We start from the raw sequence: 20,499 nt of genomic DNA, 5'->3' as shown, positions 1-20,499 counted from the left end.
CTGGAAACCATCAGTTTGCTCTCTGTATTTATAGGTCTGATTCTGCTTTTTGTTTGTTTATTTAATTGTTTTGTTTCAAAAATCCTTTATTTCAAAAGGACTTAGTGAAAGCATATTCTGAATCATTTAGATGTCTACTTTATAATGAGTCCTGGGAAGTAGTTTTGGTTATCTCTGTTTAGGATTGTGTTTAGCATAACTGTGGTGCCACATAGTAAAACTTTAATTGTTTCAGTATATCCTGGATACTACAGGAACACAGTTGCACCTAAATGTTGTATTTGAACATAGGAAAGCCTAAATAGTGTCAATTAGGTAACATATGCATAAAATTTCACAGTAGTTCAAGTAAAGAAAAGGCTGTTACATGGTAGGATAGGCATGAACAAAGTAAAGCAGATTTTTGGAGCAGTCAGTACAAAATTCATATAGCAAGCAATGTGATTTTTATCATATTCAATACTATTATTTTGAATTTTATTGGTTTTGTATTTTTGTATTTAATTTTAAATCTGTTTTGGCTTTCTAGTTATGTAAGGGGTTATAAGCATAAGGATTTACATTTGATTTTATATCTGTATACTGCTAAGTAACATATTCAAAATAAGTTACTGTCAGGGATCTGAAATACTTTTTTCTCCTCCAAAAAAGTGCTATATTACTAAATTTTTGGTGTGTAAACCTTAAATTTTCTCTTATACTGTATGCCACTTCGCTGTTAGCCTTAAGATACTTAAGGAGGTCTTTTAAACTCTCATTTGAGTTGTAAATTTCAACGAAAGAGACATGAAATTTGTCTCATAATGAATGTACAGTTCCACAAAATAGTGTGGTTATTGCCATTGTCAGTGGTCACCATGCATTTTGGGTTTTTGTACACATGAAAAGAAAGGTACAGTTAAACATTGGAGAAATGGTTTTTAGTAATGTTGATACACATTTTTGCCATGCTGTTCCCTCCAGGAAGAAGATGACTAGACATTTCATTTGGCTGGGGACATTAGAAGGTGAAATGCTAGGAATATTGTGTTCACTCTGGCGCTGTAGTCTAGAAGTCAAGTGAACTCAGGTTACAGGGAGGTTATAGAGACTAGGAACAATATGCGGGGAACAAAGGAGTTAGGAGGAACAAAATTGCTCCTCTGGGGCTAAAATAGATAAAGTAGGCATGTATCATATAGGAGAATAATGAAATATAAGGAAAAAATAAAAATGAAGGGAAAGAAGAAAGCCACTAAATGCTCTTTCATCTCCTTGATGACCAATTTTGGCTAATGCTCTGCTCCAAATATCAGTAAGTTATTCTCTCTATGATCCCAGATACCTGGTTGTATATATTAGTAGTGTTGGTCATAAATCCATTCCTAATCCCATAGATTTTATGGATAGGAATAATATATTGATGTAATAGGTCTGCTTCAGAAATCACTTTTAGTTTTTGGCTGACCACAGAAAGTTTCTTATGCCACAAATTTGGACCTCACTCCTATGTCTAATCCATCATCAGTCTTATTGATTCTGCCTTCAGGATATATATTGAACGGACATGCTTCTAGATTACCATCACTTAGTCCAAGGGCACCTGGGTGGCTCAGTCGGTTAAGCATCCGACTTTGGCTCAGGTCATGATCTCGTGGTTTGTGGGTTTGAGCCCTGTGTCAGGCTATGTGCTGACAGCTCAGAGCCTGGAGCCTGCTTCAGATTCTGTGTCTCCTCCTCTCTCTGCCCCTCCCATGCTCGTGCTCTGTCTCGCTCTGTCTCTCAATAATAAATAAATGTTTTAAAAAATTAGATTACCATCACCTAGTCCAAATGACTACCATCTCTGTCACCTGGACTATTTCAGTCATCTTCTAACTTAATCTTCTAATTGGCCCACCTGCATTTATTCTGCCATTGCTCCCCTCCCCACCAAGTATCCATAAAGCAGTTAGAATGAACGGCGATTTCTGATCTTGGTACTCTTTTCCTTAAAATCCTTGAATGCTCTTCCATTAGAATAATCTGGACAATCTTCACCATAACCGTCAAGGTCCTACTTGATCAGATCCCCTGCTGACTCTTAGTCTCTGTTCACTACACTCCTGTCTACTGGACTGCTACCATATTGTGCAGGTGCATCAAGCCCCTTCCTAGTTGAGAGCCTGTACGTATGATGCACCTTCTAATTTAGAATGAAAATGCACACACACACACACACACACACAAAACACACATGCTTCAATTCTTCCAGCCTAGCTAGCTGACTCCTAATAATCCCATTGGTCTCAATTTAAATATCATTTCCTTAAGGAAATAGATCTATTTATAGTGCCCAGTACTTTTACTTCATTGCAGTTATCGTAAGTATAATTAGATACTTGATTCTAGCTAATCCATGGGAGACTGGTTTTGCTCATGCCTTTTTCTTTAGCACTTAGCACAATGCTTGAGTCATTGGTATTTAGTAAATGAACGGCTAGATGAATGGATGATGGCAGTGTATCAATAGTGTAATTTCTCATATAAAGTACAACATATTTGATAGGTAATTATTGTTTTTAGAAGTATTAACTTTTTAATAGTATAAAGAACACTTGATCTTTTTTTTTTTTCATATAGTTTAATCAGCATTTGTGGTTTACATACCTCAAATTTCAAATTAACATCTCTTAAACCACTAAAAATAACCTTGGAGCAATATTATATTTGTATAATGATTTGTTGAGTAAGTGTCTGTGGTGGTTGTATTAATTTAAATATATTTTTTTCATTGAAAATGACATGGAATCACATAATTACTACTATCTAGTGAATCTTATTACTTAGTTAACTATCCTGAATCTCATTTCTGCTCTATAGGTGTGTAATACTATTTATTATTTCATTAGCTTCCAGTTTTCTTCTTGGGCCTAACAGTAATGTCCATAATGAATTGCAGAGTATGTAGCTCATTTCTTCATTTCTTTTCAACCTTAGCCTATCAAAATTTAATACTTTGTTATTGTAACTTAAGATGAAATATATAATTATCTACCAATTTATTTATTTTTGGTAAAGATAGCACTGTTTTTAGGGCAAATTCTTTAACTAGGGCCAGAACATTTCAAAGCAATCAAATAACTAGAGATCTTCAGCATGAATAATCCTGTGAATGCCCAATTTGGCTTTGTCATGTCTTTGTATATAGAATTTTTGAAATTTATGGTTAGTAATCTTCAAGTTTACCTCATAACAAAAGGGAGATATGTTATCTTTATATGATCCTATCGTTGCACGGGTAAGTTCAGTTACTTTCTATTTCAGTGTATTTATAATACTAAAACAGTTTGGGATATATACATTGTAGATTGGGAGAAAAGGTAAGTTATAAAAACTCTGTTTTTGATATACTTTTAAACATCCTTTTTTATATATTTTAAATCACTTTATTTAAAGACCCATGGTTTTACATACTTGGAACAAGTATTTTTAATTAGATTTGATAAATTTGTTAATGTGAAACTATTTTATGCATTCGTATTTCAAAACTGTTTTATATTTTAATCCCTTGTGTCTGTAAGATTATAAAGTATTTTGTCATTTGCAAAGAACTTTATTGGAAAAACTATTTCCATGAAAAACATATCTCTATTTAAACACACTTGTGCTCAAATTATTTAATTGTTCTGTTACACATAATTAAGTAGTTTCTAATGTTAGGGAGGTAGGACATTTGTTAAAAATCATTTGCTCCCCGGGCACCTGCGTGGTTTAGTGGGTTAAGTGTCTGACTTCGGCTCAGGTAATGATCTTACACTTCGTGGGTTCAAGCCCCGCATCAGGCTCTGTCCTGACAGCTCAGAGTCTGGAGCCTGCTTCAGATTCTGTGTCTGCCTCTCTCTCTGCCCCTCCCCAGTTCGTGCTCTGTCTCTCTCAAAAATAAATAAACATTAAAAAATACTTTTTTAATCATTTGCTCCCGTAAAATTCTGAAATTTGTATTTAAAATACTGAAATTTGTTTTTATTAGAATAGTTGTTTTATTCTAACCTGTTCTCTTAGGTCACATAATATAATCCTTTAGTTTGAAAAGTGTTCTTATAAAAATTGAAAATTGTATTTCTATAATTTAACATAAAATTTTCCTTATTTAATATTAATGCCATTTTATAAATACAGAAATACCCTTAAATGATTATAGGTTAGTTGTTTCATCAGTGTGTGAGTGTAAGGAATTAATCATTTGTCATCAATGGCATAATAGAATACTCGTCATTCTTATGTTCTTTATATAACCCATGAGGCAATTAGTAACTACAGTTATCTTATGGCAGTTTTTTAAAAGCAACTATTTTATGTTTCCTGAAATTTTTAAATAAAGGAATCCTTTAAACATTTTAAATAAAATTTACAGACCATTTTTGAGTTCTGAAAAGGAGAATTTAGATAACGTATTTTTCTGATTTCCAGAACCATAAAATCACTATTATATCTGATCTTGGGTTATTTTTAACACTTTATGTATTGCTTGCTTGACTGATTGATTGGAGAGAGAGAGTGGGAGTGGGAAAGAGAGGGGCAGAGGAAGAGAGAGAGAGAGAGAGAGAGAGAGAGAGAGAGAGAGAATCTTAAGCAAGCTCCATGCTCAGCATGTAGCCCAATATGGCGCTCAAGCCCACAACCCTGGGATGATGACCTGAGTCCAAATCAAGAGTCGAGAGCTCAACCAACTGAGCCACTGAGGCATCCCACTTTATACTTTTAGATAGATATAGATATAGTCTTGATTCGAGTCGACAGAAGACATTCTTGAAATAACTTAGAGAACATATTGATATTATAATAGTTGCCAAAATATAATTTTAATTAGAATTCTGCCAGAATTTTGCTGTTAAATTTTAATATAAGTTTCATTTTCTTTACTCCTCTGAAAGAGGGTTTCTAATATGCTAGTTTAATAAATATGATGTCTTTAGCAGTATTGTAGCTAATTTTATTTTTAATTTTAACATTTACACCAGGATTTAAAATTAAGCCCATAAAAATATTATTTAAATTAAGAAACAAATTTATTGAAATTTTAGCTGGATTATGTTAAGGAATAATTTAAAAATCTCTAAGGGATATAGACTTTAGTTTGCATGCTCTCAGTCTCTTGATGTTTGTTTGCTTCAGTAACTGGAAGTTTAATTTTAAGCTAAGAACCCAAGAAAATGGTGAAGAAACCTAGGAATTATTTTAGTTTTTTACATTGCTGGCAAACAATTACTTTTGTAACCACATGGGTTATATAATAGTTGGAAAATTTTTGTTTGCTATGATAGTATTTTTAGTTGTGACCTAAGAAAACAGATTAACAATTATTAGAATTAGTTATTTCATGTCTTAGCACAATATACTTTAGCTTCTTTATTAAATAAATGTTTTCCACCCTTAAATAGGCAAGTTAGTCAACGGTGGATTAAAAGATGTTAAAGTATATGTAATCGGTTCATTCTGTGTAGTATTTTTTAATTGTTTTTAATATTTATTTTTGAGAGAAAGCAGGAGCAGGGGAGGGGCAGAGAGAGGGGGGACAGAGGACCCAAAGCGGGCTCTACACTGACAGCAGACAGCCCAATATGGGGCTCAGACTTACGAGTGAGATCATGACCTGAGCAGAAGTCAGATGCTTAACCAACTGAGCCACCAGATGTCCCAGTTATTTTTAATGTTTTTAAACAGAAATGTATCATTTGCAATATTTAAAAATGCTGAAATGAATTCAATTTTAATTTTGCTTGCTAATTAAATTATACCTTTTAGCATTTAGGACTTTTTCACCCTTTCCCAGTATGACAAAGGATTCCTACATTAAAGATAGCGTTGGGAACTCTCTAAAACATCAAGTAGGCAGTTTGCTCAGGATTTAAGAGATGAAATTGTTAGACTTTATTTTACTTTTTGCCACCAAGATTTTTATAGGTGAGTTACATAAGTGACCATTAGACTCACCAAGAAATAAGAAAAAGAATCTAATATTGGAACTGAAGTAGAAGGATGAGGAAGAGAGTTTTTCTCTCCAAAACGCTTTTGAATTTTACCTAAAAGCACTATTTTAATCACAACAAAAGCCATCCACCCTTTTTTGAGATGAGGATAATATTTTAAAACAACCTTCTTCATAACCATTATTTATCAGTGGTAAGTACATGTAGCCCTCACTTGCATGGTAGTGTGGGACCAAAAGAATGACCATACAAACTAAAACCACACATAGTGATATTAACAATCAATGGGAAAAATTACAGTTGTTCCATGATCTTTAAAAAATTTTGTCAAGACATTAAAACTGTCCTATGTTGGTTATAAACAGAGAAATGAAAAAAATAGTAGAACTAATACTAGTTTATTACAATGTAATATACTAAAAACAATTAGAATTGAAGTGTTTTATTCTTTGTAAAAAACTTACCAGGAGTAGCTTGAACAGTGCTTTGCCATCTCCTTGTATAATAAGTTAGAATAGCAGATCTAGCAGAGTGAGCATCTTTTCTGTGCCTTGGCAAATTGTCCATCTGGATCAGCTTCCAGCATTTTACTTTTGCATTTTCAATATCGGGAAATACCTCCAAGAGTTTCTTTAATGTGAAATTTTTTGCTGGCATCACTTCCCCAGGGATATCTTCATTATTGTCACAGCCACTTTCCTCATTTATGTCAATAAGTTTGCCTTCACTAAATTCTTCTGACTGCATATCTAGAGTCTCTCAAACAGTAATAATGGCAACGTTCCCACAATTAGCTATTTGTTCTATTACTCCATTTACATTTGAGTCCAGTTTCACTTTCATCTTTATCATTTTTCATTTCTTTGTTGTACTTTTATCTTTGTTGGCTAATTCACTCTTTTAGTTACCCATTTTGTAAAATTTCATGTGGGTTTAGGAGGCAAGAAGGTAACCCAGCTACATGTTTTTCTGTCTTTAGGCAGGCGAATCGAATGATTAGGCACCAACCAACTTTGGAAAGAAGTGATGAGTCACTGATCATGATATACCTCTCTTATGAACATAGTGCTTTGTAGACTGAAGTGCTAGCAAAGTAGTTTGTATTTATGCAGTTGTAGTTAATATAGTGTGGAAAGTGAAATTGGAACCGTGTTGTTGGAGACTGGTATTATGGAACTAAACTTATGATAGCTGAAATTTGTGCAGATGGGAGGCCTGGGAAGTAAGGGCTGCCTATAATTAGAAGAAGGCTGAACTATTTGAACAATTAAAGATCTGGTCAGTGTTGATGAAATTGAAGATGTAGGACTAGTTGGACTATTTGATCTCTGAGCCATTGAACGCCTGATACATTTTACGTGGAAGTGTAAATTTGATAGTATTCTTCCAGCTTCTTTAATCCTCTTAGGCACTTCCTTAGAGAAGATCTTTCACGCTGTTTCTCTAAAACAAAACCCCTAGTTGTAGTAAAAACAGTGGTTTTAATAGTAACGGTGATTATGAATTCGTTATGAAGCAACTGACTTTGAAAGTTTTTTTTCAATTTTTATATAATGTTGACATTCTAATAATTAAAAATAATAAATAAGTTTTGATTCATTTAGTCAGTAACTCCATTTTCATTGTTTTCATACTAGCAAATATTTTATTATTAAACGTGAAAGGGGAGGTCTTACTCTGTGTTGGGTGCAATTGAATAATGTTAATTTATTGTTTGATTTCCTACAGGTGAACTGGCACAGAGGTTGATCTCAAGATGCCATTAGTGAAAAGAAACATTGATCCTAGGCACTTGTGCCACACAGCACTGCCTAGAGGCATTAAGAATGAACTAGAATGTGTAACCAATATTTCCTTGGCAAATATAATTAGACAACTAAGTAGCCTAAGTAAGTATTTCTATATCAGTGAAAAATATTTTTTGCAAACCAGAATGTTAAGCTTTAGAGTATTAAGAAGATGTCCTTGTGATTAATTTGGGGAGATATTTGATGAGAAGAGTATAAAATTATCTTGGAAAATGTAGTCATTTTAAATAAAATAATGAATCTTAGAATAATTTATTCTCTGCATGTTTCCTCTGGGAAAGAGAAGTAAGGACAGAATTTTAGGAATGGCATCACATGATGGATAAGAATTACTGAAATTGTTTTTAAAGTATGATTTATCTATGAAAGGTTAGGCCAGGGTTTTACTTTTGCTTGCTCATTATCACTATTACTTTTTTAGTGGCTTCAATTTGTGTTTTAGGACACTAGTATCTCTTTCTTTATATGTAGTCTAGGGAAGTATTTATATATTCTCAAATATCTAAAAGTAAAAGGTATGGGGTAGTTACTAGTTAGAGGATTAGGTTAGTCAAGTGAGTTGTCTAAAGGACATTAAGATATCAGTCAAGGATCTTACATGCAGCATGATGTGAAAATAGTAAGTGAACCTGGCTTCTGACAGACAAAAAGTGAGCAGATTGGCCAGATAGTAAAGGCCAACAGAAGGGACAGGAAGAGGAGGATGAGACAGGCAATGTGTTTCCGTCACAAGATTGTAGAACAGAGCTACTAAATTAAGGAATTAAACAAATTATTTCCTATTATTCTAAATTTAATGTTAGAAAATTTAAAATCTGTCTTGTGAATTGATGGCTTAGCTTTTTATTAAGACATTTATATTTCATTTTTTAATATTTCATTTTAAAGATAAAACAAGATGTTCTTGGCCTAGATGTATTCTCTAAGTGGTCCTAGATATATCTTAGCCATACCTACCCATGTAGATTATACTTATAGGGAAGATTGACTCTTCCTTTTAACTTTTGTTCTTTTCTTTTTATAATTGAGAACAAGATAAAGAGAAATTGTTAATCTATTTTGTTTCAAGTGAGAGCATTTGGACATACACATATGTAACTAGAGCAACATAAAAATTACATTTGAATGCTCTTGGTGAGAGCACTAAATTTCTACATTGCCTATGAAATAGTTTTAAAAATAAAAGGATGTTTGTTTGAATTTAAGTATATTCTTTCCCCCTTTTTGTGGTTATTTTTTCAGGTTAGTTACTGACAGTGAATCACTAACATGGTTTACCTGTTTCTTTCTTGGGAAAGTCAATATAGAATATACTTTTGAGACAAGTCAAAAGAAGAGTCCTAGGTATTAATAATGGTTAATCTTACTTTTTAAAAGACATTTGCTGACCTTTTTTTTTTGACCTGTCACTAATTGAATCTAACGTAACATGACTTCATATAACATTTGTATTACTATGTGTACATGAGTACATCCGTTAATATTAAAATATATATTAAGAGCGTAGAAATGACATTAACAAATTTAGTTAAAGTATTTCTTAAAATGAATTTTGGATCTACTACAGGCGTATTGTTTTAGGTATATTCCCAATAAGAACTAATATAATGATTAAGAGTGTTCATTTCTGTACTAACCCATTTTGTATATAACCTAAAGATGACGATGTAAGGAATATTCAAGTCTGGTATAGTTCATATAAATATCATCTATCAACAAGCATGTGGTCATATTGTAGCCAAGCTCCAAAAATAGAAATACTTTGTACAAATATAACTAAATTAGGTTTTCGGTGCTTCACGTTTGGAATCAAGAGACCATTGTAGACATTTTCTAAGCAGTTTGTAGAGATTCAAAAACAAGAAAAACCAAAAGATACTGTAGCAAGGTATAGCAATAGTTTACTGCCCTGGAATTAACCTCTCTGGCGGCTTTCCCACTTGACATATTTGGGCATGTAGAATTAAATTTAAAAGGCCCCTAGGTACCCAAAATAAACAAGCCCATGCACTAAAGATTATGCACATAAAATAATCAATTGATCCTTCTCTCAGAGCCTGTTTACACTTACTTAGCTAGTTCATACAGGTTTGGTGATCTGGTTCCCAAACATTTATGCTTCAGAGCATTAAAAGAGGAGGTGTTGGGGAGATAAAAATAGAAGCAGGTATTACCTAAGCCAGCCAAAAGAAGTCCTTTACAGCAAAGGAAGAAGTGACATAAGGAGAGAAGCAATATAAAAACCAGAAAGAGGCCCTTTCATGTAGAAGCAGATATTCTTACACATCTCAAGGCTGCTTTCTAGCTTAGAACATTTTGATTTCAGAATCATCACTAAGTTGTCAAGAAAAGGTTAAATTATGTTTAATTTTGTATTTCTACTTAAGACAGGGAAGCTTAGAATAGATTTTATATCAGCATTCATCCAAAATAGTTAAAATAATTAGTTCATTAAATAATCTCTGAATTACCTAGTAAACTTGGCTATCCAAAATGGTTCTAGGTCATTGAGGTGTTCACTTAACCAAAAGCGTTAACAGAACGCAGCAATAAAGGTAAACTGCAGAGCTTGGTCTTGGCTTAGGGGACATCCTCCTGACTTCTTCCCTGCAAAATGTTTTTTCTAGTAGAACACAATTTATAAAAGATAATATATAATTACTGAAGACATAGAATTCACTTTCTATAAATTTCTTCTGTTATACTAAAATTCTTTCCCATCTTATTATTGTTTTACTTAATGACCATTGAGACTCTAATTACCTGAGGAATCTTTTACCATTCTCTTTTCCCAAGGCCATTCTTCTGTTGAATACAGCCAGTTCATGCTACCAAGATGAGTTGATAGAGCCTAAATTTGACAGATAGATAGCAAGTAGGAGGGAGGATAAGTAGATTGGCTTGATAAGACTAATTAGAAACACAGACAATGACAGATAACACTGAATACTTTGCTGTGTGATAAAGCTACAAGGTTCTTGTCTGAAGAGTATACCCCATTTGAATTGAAGAGTTGACTATGATAAATACTGAAGTTATTCTGAACAGTGTGATCATGTATATAATTAAAATCATGAGTTTTAGATTATAGGAACTGAGAAAAGAGAGATAAGCATAAGGTGAAGTCATTAGAGGAGACTTGCTGAATGAAATGTGAATTGAATTGGGCCTTTAAGGAACAAAAGAATTTGGAAAATGGAGAGGAATGAGGAAGGAAGGCATTTTTAGCTTGCATGAAGAATTAGGCAAATGAATAGAGGCAAAAATAAAAATGTAAGGGGGATTAAAGGGACAGGTGATGTGGGATGCTATGTATGGTGGACACTGATTTTGGAAGACATAGAATTTTAGTTGAGAAGATTTAGTTTTAACATCATAGATGATAAGTGGTAAGGAAACCAAGTAGGTTCTCAAATAGGTAAGTAGTATAATACTTCTAAGCTTAGTTCAAATTCATGTACATGCCCAGTCAGTTTTACATTGCAAATTTTATTCCTTTCACCTCGAAGAAAAGGAGGTAGATGTGGAAAGTAAGAAAGGATGTGAAAAGAGAACAGATGGGATGTTTATTTTATCCACTGATACATTAGCACTTAAACCTGTAGTGGGGAGGAGCATAGACTCTTACTTAAAAATCTGTTGAAAAACTGTGGGCTCTCTCTTTAGAAAAATGCAAATATATTTTTAAAAATCTGTGTATAATTTCCATTGGTTTAAATTAAGGATCCTTGTATTAAACTAAGCTCTTTTAGGGATGAAATTGTCTCTTCTGTTCCTAGCATTTGTATCCTTAATGTTTGTTGAAAAAAATGAATGACTTTATACCTGCCCTTTCTTACAGTTGGGATGCTTTCCTTATCTGCCAGAGAAACTCTGTCTCTGGAAGCATCTCAGACACCATCCCACATTCAAAACTAGGTGCATCTTACCTAATTTGTGTTCTGTGGCTCTTACCTTGTATATAGTAAGAGCTGCCTATTGTTGACCTCCTACCCTGTACGTGGAACTCTGCCAGGTCCTTTGTTCACTGTGTCTCCTTTCCTTATAAATTCTTTTTGAAGCAGATATTTTTATCCCTATTTTACAGGTGTGAGGAAATTGATACCAAGGTCTCAAAGTGAATGGAACAAAGATTTGGACTTATTTATTAAATTGCTTTTCATATTTGTTTAGATATCTGTTTTTCCCTCTTGTTCAAAACTCATCAATGGCAGAGACCTTCTTCCATCATTTTTATATCTGCAGGGTCTGGTACAAGGTCTGGCACATAAGACATTTTCAGTCTATTTGGTTTAAAGATATATGTGAGTAAATGAATATATACAAAACTATTCATTTTTATCATATTTTTATAGAAACATTAAAGTTCTTGATCTAATATAGAGAGATTGAAGTTCTGATTTTTTTTCTTAAAGACCATAGAATCTTCTAGGCCAGGAATTTTATGTTTTACTTTTTGGTGCCTTCGGTAGGTCATACACCTGCCTGGCACAAGGTGAGCTCTCATTAAATGTTTGTTGATTTAACAGATACTATATTTAAATACTTTGAAAAAAAGGCACAGGGTGAGCTCTCATTAAATGCTTGTTGATTTAACAGATATTATATTGAAATACCTTGGAATAAATGCAATATTATTCAAATATAAACTAGTGAGATTAGTGAATTCTTTTAATAAATATTAATTACCTCTGTCTCAGGAACTGTCTGAAAAGAGTTTACTGTGGAGCTAGACTTAACCTATACAGTATGCTTGGGTCTAAAATGTCTTAATTTAGCAAGACTGTCAATTTTTTTTTATTCAAAGGTGTACATAGTAATTGACTCATCTTTATATTGTAAGTATGCATTACTTTATATGTTCTAAATACACTGAATATTTTTCATTATAGATTGCCTAAACTTCTCCCTGGCTTACTTACTAGATAGAAATTTCTATTTTTTTCTCCTTTTATAATAGGAGTATTTTCTCTTATTCTTTTCAGTATTAGAAATTTATATGACTAGAGAAAATACAGCGATTTTAGATTTAGGATTATTTTTTAAGAAACTAGATAGAACATGAATATATCTCACAGATTTTCAGAATGTACGTTTTGGGCATATCTGAGACTGGTCTTCTGCTGGGCTTATGAAGACTCTTAGATTCTGTCAGTTGGCCTGAAATTCAATTCTAGTGTAGAGTTTATTTATGAACACTGATTTAAAAGATATATTATTTGTATGTACTTTTTCATCATAGCGTTCTCTAACCCTCACCAGATGGGTAGATACGGATTAAGCAGGTAGAGTATTTGCATTTTAGGCATAAGTCACGTAGCAGGATGTGGTAGAACTAGTGTTTAAAACCAGATTTCCCAGGGTTTATGTTGTTTTATCACTTTGTCTCAATTCATTTACTTTTAGGCTAGGGTTGTATAAACTAGTTCCAAATAAATGTCAAATTCATTAGGATAACACTTTTAAATGTTAAATTGATATTTATCTCTCATCACATTAAATTTATGGTATATGTTTCATTTTTGCCTAGGTAAGTATGCTGAAGATATATTTGGAGAATTGTTCAATGAGGCACATAGTTTTTCCTTCAGAGTTAACTCATTACAAGAACGTGTGGACCGTTTATCTGTTAGTGTTACACAGCTTGACCCTAAGGAAGAAGAATGTAAGTTTATTCATATTATATTTTCTGTCACATATATATTTTGGGTTTGGTGAGATGAGCAATATATTTAAAAACAGTATTAAACACAAATTTATCACAAGTCTTTTTTACCGATGACCTTTGATGTACCTGTTGTAATTATCTATAAATACCATTAGTGTGACTCTTCTGGCTTTTCTATTCTCTTTTTCTTTTTTGCCTCTTTTCTTTGTATATTGAATAGCTTTTAGTTTTTTGACCTAAAATTTTTAACCAGACCTTTTCTCCATTCTTTTTTCCTTTATAATTTATTTGTATACTTCTGTCCTAGAAATAAGTTATTGGAAAATTACTTGAAATTTTAGGTTTGATTCCTTAAGAATGTAATTCCTTTTAATATTCTTTTGTGTGTGCATATTAAATTGATGAACTCTGATCTAATTGTTTGAATGTTACTCCCCACCTTAAATGAACATTTCCCAAAAAACCCAAATTGCCAATATGTTGGATAAAAGTATTCTATATTAAGTATTAAACCAGGGATATCTGAGAAAAAAAACAATACATTACAGGCTGACATAATGGGAAAAACTTTAGTGGTAAAATGACATTTTATACTTTGATAGAATACATTGAATGCTGTTGTGTCTCAAATTCCTCTTTTTGATTTTTTGGGTTCTTTTTCCTTATACAAAAAGAAATGAAACTATTTAGAACATAATTTAGTTATTTTCCCTAGAGAATTATTATTAAATAATATATATAGAATATCTCTTATATCCCTTTCTTCAAAATATTTTTTTGTTGAATAACATTTTTAGTATAAGTACAAGGTACATAACATACCTAAATTTGAATAAAAATAATAGAAGATATCACTGGAAAAAGCAAAAAGTAGAATGTAATGGTAGATATCTTCACTATATATATATATATATATATATATATATATATATATATATTTTTTTTTTTTTTTTTTTTTTTTTTTTTTTTTAAATATAACTTCTTGTCAAGTTAGCTAACATACAGTGTATATGGTATGCTCTTGGCTTTGGGAGTAGATTCCCATGATTCATCACTTACATAAAATACCTAGTGCTCATCCCAGCTTCTTTTTATGTAACCTAATTAAAACCTAAATAAGTAGAGATAAATACTTGTCATATTAAGTTTCTACTGCTTGCAAATATATAAGTTCATAGGTCTAGATATGATTTTCTTATCAAAATAGAACTTTTTTTTTCTTAAACAGCTTTATTGACATGTATTTCATACACCCTACAATGAACCTGTCTGACATTAAAGTGTACAATTCAGTAGTTTTTAGTATATTCACAGTTAACGCAACTATCACCATAATCAATTTTAGAACATTTTCATCACTCAAAAAAGAAACCATATACCCATTTGCAGTTACTCCCTAAATCCTCTTTCCCCCAGCTTCTAGCAGTCACTAATCTACTTTCAAGTAGAAAATCTATTTTCAAGTCCCATGGATTTGCCTATTCTAGACATTTCTTTTGAATGGAATAATACAGTACGTGACCTTTAGTGATTGACTTCTTTCCTTTAGCATAATGTTTTTAATATTGCTTCATGATGTAGAATGTATTTGCATTTCCCTGATGACTAATGATGTTGAGCATTTTCTCAAGGCTTGTAGCCATGTAGAGACAAGTTATCCAGCAGGAAGTAGTAGAGCCAGGATTTAAAACTAGGGTTTAACTGGCTTATCAGACATGTGTGTATCTTCTTTGGAGGTCCTTTCCCCATTTTTAAATTAGAATATTTTTCTTTTTGTTGTTGAGTTATAAGAATTCTGTATACGTTCTTGATTTAAGTCCCTTCTCAGATGCATGATTTGCAAATATTACCTCCCATTCTGTGAGTGGTTTTTGTTAGTGATATCCTTTGAAGCATGTATGTGTGTATTAACTACACTTCATGAAATTCTTGAAATAATTGCTAGTGGTGAAAAAATATTTTATGACCATACTTTCAGATATATCATTTACATTCAAACTTTTCAAAGTTAAACGTTTAAGCTATAAATATATGCCATCTAATAATACAAGAATACAGAGATAGTTCCTACGTGTAACAGAAATAAAGATCAACAGTTTCAAAATACTGTTAAATTTTAACAAATATCTTAGCACTCCATTTGAAATTGAAAACAAAAATATATGTAATAGTTAAATAACTTTAAAGATATGTTTAAGTATTTAAAAAAATCTTAATGTACCAATAACCATCAGAATTGTTTATAATTTCCTTTAAGCTTATGGCGAACATTGGAGAAGGATTCAGAATCTAAAAGCTGAATTGCTTAATTTGATACTATTTTGGGGATATTGTATAGAAGTGTTCAAAGCTATTTAACCTAGATTTTTAAACTCAGTAAGAGTTCATGTAAAGTAATATTATGAATATAATACTTAAATTACAGAGTGTAATATTAATATTTTTGTTTTCAAATTACTAGTAAATCATTTAAGTAATGGTGAGAACTACCAATATAATTTAGAAAGTGTGTAAAAAAAATGAGTTTTTAAACAAAGACCTATACTATTGTATTTAATTATGTTTACAAATATTGTGTTGACTTACTGTTACATAGTACTATTTAAATATCAGATGTTGTTTTGGTAACTGGAAGGCTTTTGTCTTAGTGACCTGTTAATAAGACAAATGGTAAATGAGAGCAGTTGAAGATAGAAAAGTGCTTATTACATTATATGTTCTCTCCTTGAGTAAGACCGTTTTGGGAGACTAAACACTAAGTTCCATCTTGGTTATATACTTATGGTAAATAAGTGGAGTGGGAGAGTGGCAAGAATTGGTCCATTTTGATTGTAGAAAACAGAGGCCACATCTGATGGGAGCCAGAGAACAGCATGTGTTGTTAGCGTGAAAGGGTCAGTCTCAAAGGCAGACAGGTCTGGGTTTTCTAATCCGATTCTGCTGCTTATTTTGCCTTTGGCCAGTTATGTAATGTTTCCTAGTCTTGGTTTTCTTATCTTTAAAATGGAATAATAACATCTATTTTCATTGAATAAATAAAATTAAATAAAATAAAAATTATTGAGAACATCTCGCACATAGAGTCTGTATTCATTAAATATCTTTTACATCACTCTTTAGTAATAATGAGGAAAAATTTTTTTCCTTCTCTGAATTTTATTTTGATGTTTTAAGTGTGTTACAGATCATACAGCAGAGAAATTGCTGGGAATGTAGTCATGATGTGGCCATTGTAGAGCCATGCTGCTCCAGCTATTCCATAGATCTGAATATTCATGCTGAGTGAATACTTGTGAGGATGGTAGAGATATTGTTTTAGGGAGAAGAATAGTTTACGAATTGTTTAAAGAAAAGTTTAAGAACTTGCTATGGCATAAAGCATTTATCTGTATACTTAAAAGCCATATTAATTAAATATGTAAGAAATCACTTACTTTTTCAATATCAGAAAGTCATCCTAAGAGTTAAGAATGTACTAATTTGGTACATTTCTGGGGTGCCTGGGTGGCTTAATCAGTTGAGCTTCCAACTTCAGCTCAGGTCATGGTTTTGCGGTTCTTGAGGTAGAACCCTGCATCAGGCTCTGTGCTGACAGCTCAGAGCCTGGAGCCTGCTTCAGATTCTGTCTGTCTCTCTCTGTCTCTCTCTGCCCTTCCCCCACTCACACTCTGTCTCTTGCTCTTAAAAATAAACATTTAAAAAAATGGAAAAAGATTTGATACATTTCTTATTTTAACATGCTGCATGCTTCAAAAGAAAATGAGTAAATGAAGTTATTTTATGCTAGTTACTGGAGATACTAATGTGCAAGACAGTCTTAGTCTTAGCCCATAGGTAAGTAGAGATTCTTATAGTATGAGATAAAAGATAAGTGAAATAGATGATGATATAGATTGCCCAGTACTTGAAAATATTTTCTTTATGGTAAAGTATGTTTTAAGTTTATAGCGTATGTATAATATTTATAGTCTAGCTAGCATAGAGGTCAATATAGCCGAGAATGCAACTGAGGACTAAGTAATTCCTTCAGTGTTATTGGTATAAGCTAAATAAAAGTAATAAAGAGAAATGAGAGAAAAAGATTATTTAAAAAAGAAAGAAGAGGATGTAGGTTAGTGGGGGGTAGTAATGGCAAGTAGAGAAAAGTGAAAGGTATTTTTGGTGGGAAATATAGATATGCTTCAGGCATCATTACAGCCTTTTGAGCCTTAGAAATCAAAGGTGCATTGAAACGTATCTGATTGGGAAGATCAGAGACAAAATGATATTGGGACATAATGATAGAGCACTTAAAATGTGGTTCCTGATTCTCAAGCCACTACAGTCACAACTTCCTGAACCATGCTGACTCTTAAACACAGTATGTGAATTTGTCCTTATGTTAAATCCACTTAGTAAAATAAATAAAATACATTTTTGATTTTTGTTTTAGTGTCTTTGCAAGATATAACAATGAGAAAAGCTTTCCGAAGTTCTACGATTCAAGATCAGCAGCTTTTCGACCGCAAGACTTTGCCTATTCCGTTACAGGAGACGTATGATGTTTGTGAACAGCCTCCACCTCTCAATATACTCACTCCGTATAGGTCAGTGGGCTAATAAATATGAAGGCTGGCTATTTACTTTCATACTGCATGTTCAGATAGGTAGCAGTCTACCTTTATATGCTAAATCCCCAAATATGCTTTATGTCACTGGACTTTTGATCAACACAGAGAACCCTCTTTATCCACCACCCTTAGAAAACTTGTGCTTTATTCACTACATACGTTCCCAAGGTTCTGGCATACAAAAGACGAGACTTACTCAAGGGAGTTGTTTTGAGACACAAGGAGTTGTTATTGTCTTTTTAATGTAATATCCGGTCAGATGAAAAATAAAAAGGGCTCAAAATTCCACCACACTAACAAAATTAATATCGTTTTTGCTTGCTCATATCTACTCTTGATCTATATGCATTAAGCCTTTACATAATGAATATGTAGTATCTATTTTAAAAATGTTTTTTACCATTTAAAATAAAATCTGGAATTACTCAGGCTTTCTTTGGGGGTAGTTCCACATGATTTGTTAAATGGGTAATTTAAGATACACCACCCATATCCTGAATAAAATAGTATTCAGATACTTATTCGAAGCGGTTTTATCAGTGTGCAAGTCATTGGATAAAATAACTGTTACTACTAGCATGACAATTAAAGGAAATGTGGGGGGCGGGGGGGTTCGTAAGGTAATAAGTAAATTGCAGTATTGGTAGAAACTCTTTGTAATATCTCCATTGTAAATGATATTATTGTCTTTTCAGGCTTTTATCTTTGGCAGAACCTTTTGTAATTACTGGAATTTCCCAGAGGACTTGTAGAAAAGTTGGTATTCAGCACTAGTTAGAGATGAAAATTGTCCAGCCGTTCTTCAGATTAGTAACACCATCTCTGAAAAACTCCTGGGTTTCCATTTTCCTTAGTTTTTTGTCTGATTTGTGAGAATATTGATGCAGTATTCTAATTTATTTCGTCAATATTTTTACACATTCTGTATTTCACTAATAGGAAAAACATTTTAGTAAAATTATTCTGATTGCCTCTCTAAGTCTTACTGATAAATGTTCTAATTGATATTTTTTATTTCAGAGATGATGGTAAAGAAGGTTTGAAATTTTATACCAATCCTTCATATTTCTTTGATCTATGGAAAGAAAAAATGTTGCAAGATACAGAGGATAAGAGGAAGGAAAAGAGGAAACAGAAGGTATTACAAGAGATTGAAAAAATTGAAGTTAGTTTTCATGTATTTGTGTTTTGTTGCATACGTGGAACTTTATTAATCTTGTATTTTGTCAGTTTTATACTGAAGTCTTTATAACCACACAGGAGGATCACAGACTAATTGGACAGATGAGCAATCAGATTCTTATATTATGGCATGATAAGTGCCATAACAGAGGTATGCATGGAAGGTTTAGGTAGCACAGAACTACCTGCTTTAGCCAGAGAACAGGGTTGGTAAATGCTTTCAGCAAAGCTTATAATAAATTTCAAAGAACAAATAGGAATTAAGTGGACCAGAGAAGAGAAGGGCATTCTGGCAAGAAGGGATGAAGGAATATTTTGCAGATATTGGCAAAGTAGATTAAGCTAATATTTTCTTAACACAGATCATATCCTAAATGTTTTGGAAAGATTATTTTAATCTCCCTAAATTCCTGTTATCTCTGTCTGCTGTGTTATCATATTCTACTTTGTAATAAACATTTGGATCTGTTTTATTCCATGTTGATGAGAACTAGAAATAAAGAGGGAAGGAAAATTGGATTTAGGCAGAATTATGAAAGATGCAAAATCTGTTCTCATCCTCCCTCTGTTTCTTCTGTAGCTGTCTCTTCTCTCCTCCCTTTTCCCCATAATGCCTTCATGTTATTATTTTCTGTACTAGACAGTATCCCAGTGTTCTAGCCGAAGTTTGCAAACTGGTGACTGGCAGCTCAGAGTATGCCTGCAGTCACTGTTTTGTTGGACAAACACAGTGGTTTTAAAATTTTTGAACTGGAAAGCCTTAGTTGGACATGCTTGTTTAGTCACTGTAGTCCCCATCTTATGCCCAACTTTCTTGATTCATGTATGTGATCTGCTTAGCCCCTTTGGGCATTTGACTTCATTACACCTACTCTAGACCCCTCTGTGCTTTTTCCCACAGTTTGATTTATTTTCTGTTTTGTTTTTTGAATATCCTGTTTCCTGTTGAGTGATACAGTTATAATGAGTTAATTGGATGTTTGGATTTTTTCTAATGTATTGGCTGGCTAATTGGTCACTTTCCAGATTACATAGCCTTAATAAATTTTCAGGTTTTGGTTAAAGGTAGGCAGTGCCATTAATGGTAGAAATTTCACTCATTATAGTAAAAACTAATAGATGTGGGAGCAGAGTTGGTGAATCTGTTTTTCATCTGGAAGGACTTTCTGACCTCAAATTTTATTATGTAGGCATACTGTTTTTATCTGGTGCGTGAATTCAAATTAGAAGTTAAAGAAACATGACAAGAAACTGGGATTACAAGCAAACTAACTAAGATT

General features: G+C 32.6%; 1 protein-coding gene across 4 annotated transcripts in view; it reads left to right on the top strand.

The window, feature by feature from the left end:
- Positions 1-20,499, top strand: part of WASF1 (WASP family member 1) — a 70,100-nt gene that overhangs the window by 43,574 nt on the left and 6,027 nt on the right. For all 4 annotated transcript variants that reach the window (XM_042986975.1, XM_042986972.1, XM_042986973.1 and 1 more), the window contains 4 exons: positions 7,680-7,840; positions 13,290-13,424; positions 17,860-18,013; positions 19,058-19,175. In XM_042986975.1, the coding sequence (XP_042842909.1) occupies positions 7,708-7,840; positions 13,290-13,424; positions 17,860-18,013; positions 19,058-19,175 (540 nt within the window). In that variant the 5' untranslated portion in view covers positions 7,680-7,707. The remainder of the gene's footprint in view (positions 1-7,679; positions 7,841-13,289; positions 13,425-17,859; positions 18,014-19,057; positions 19,176-20,499) is intronic.

This window comes from Panthera tigris, chromosome B2 (assembly GCF_018350195.1).
Source record: "Panthera tigris isolate Pti1 chromosome B2, P.tigris_Pti1_mat1.1, whole genome shotgun sequence".
NCBI lineage: Eukaryota > Metazoa > Chordata > Mammalia > Carnivora > Felidae > Panthera > Panthera tigris.
This window is presented reverse-complemented; position numbering and strand designations above follow the sequence as displayed.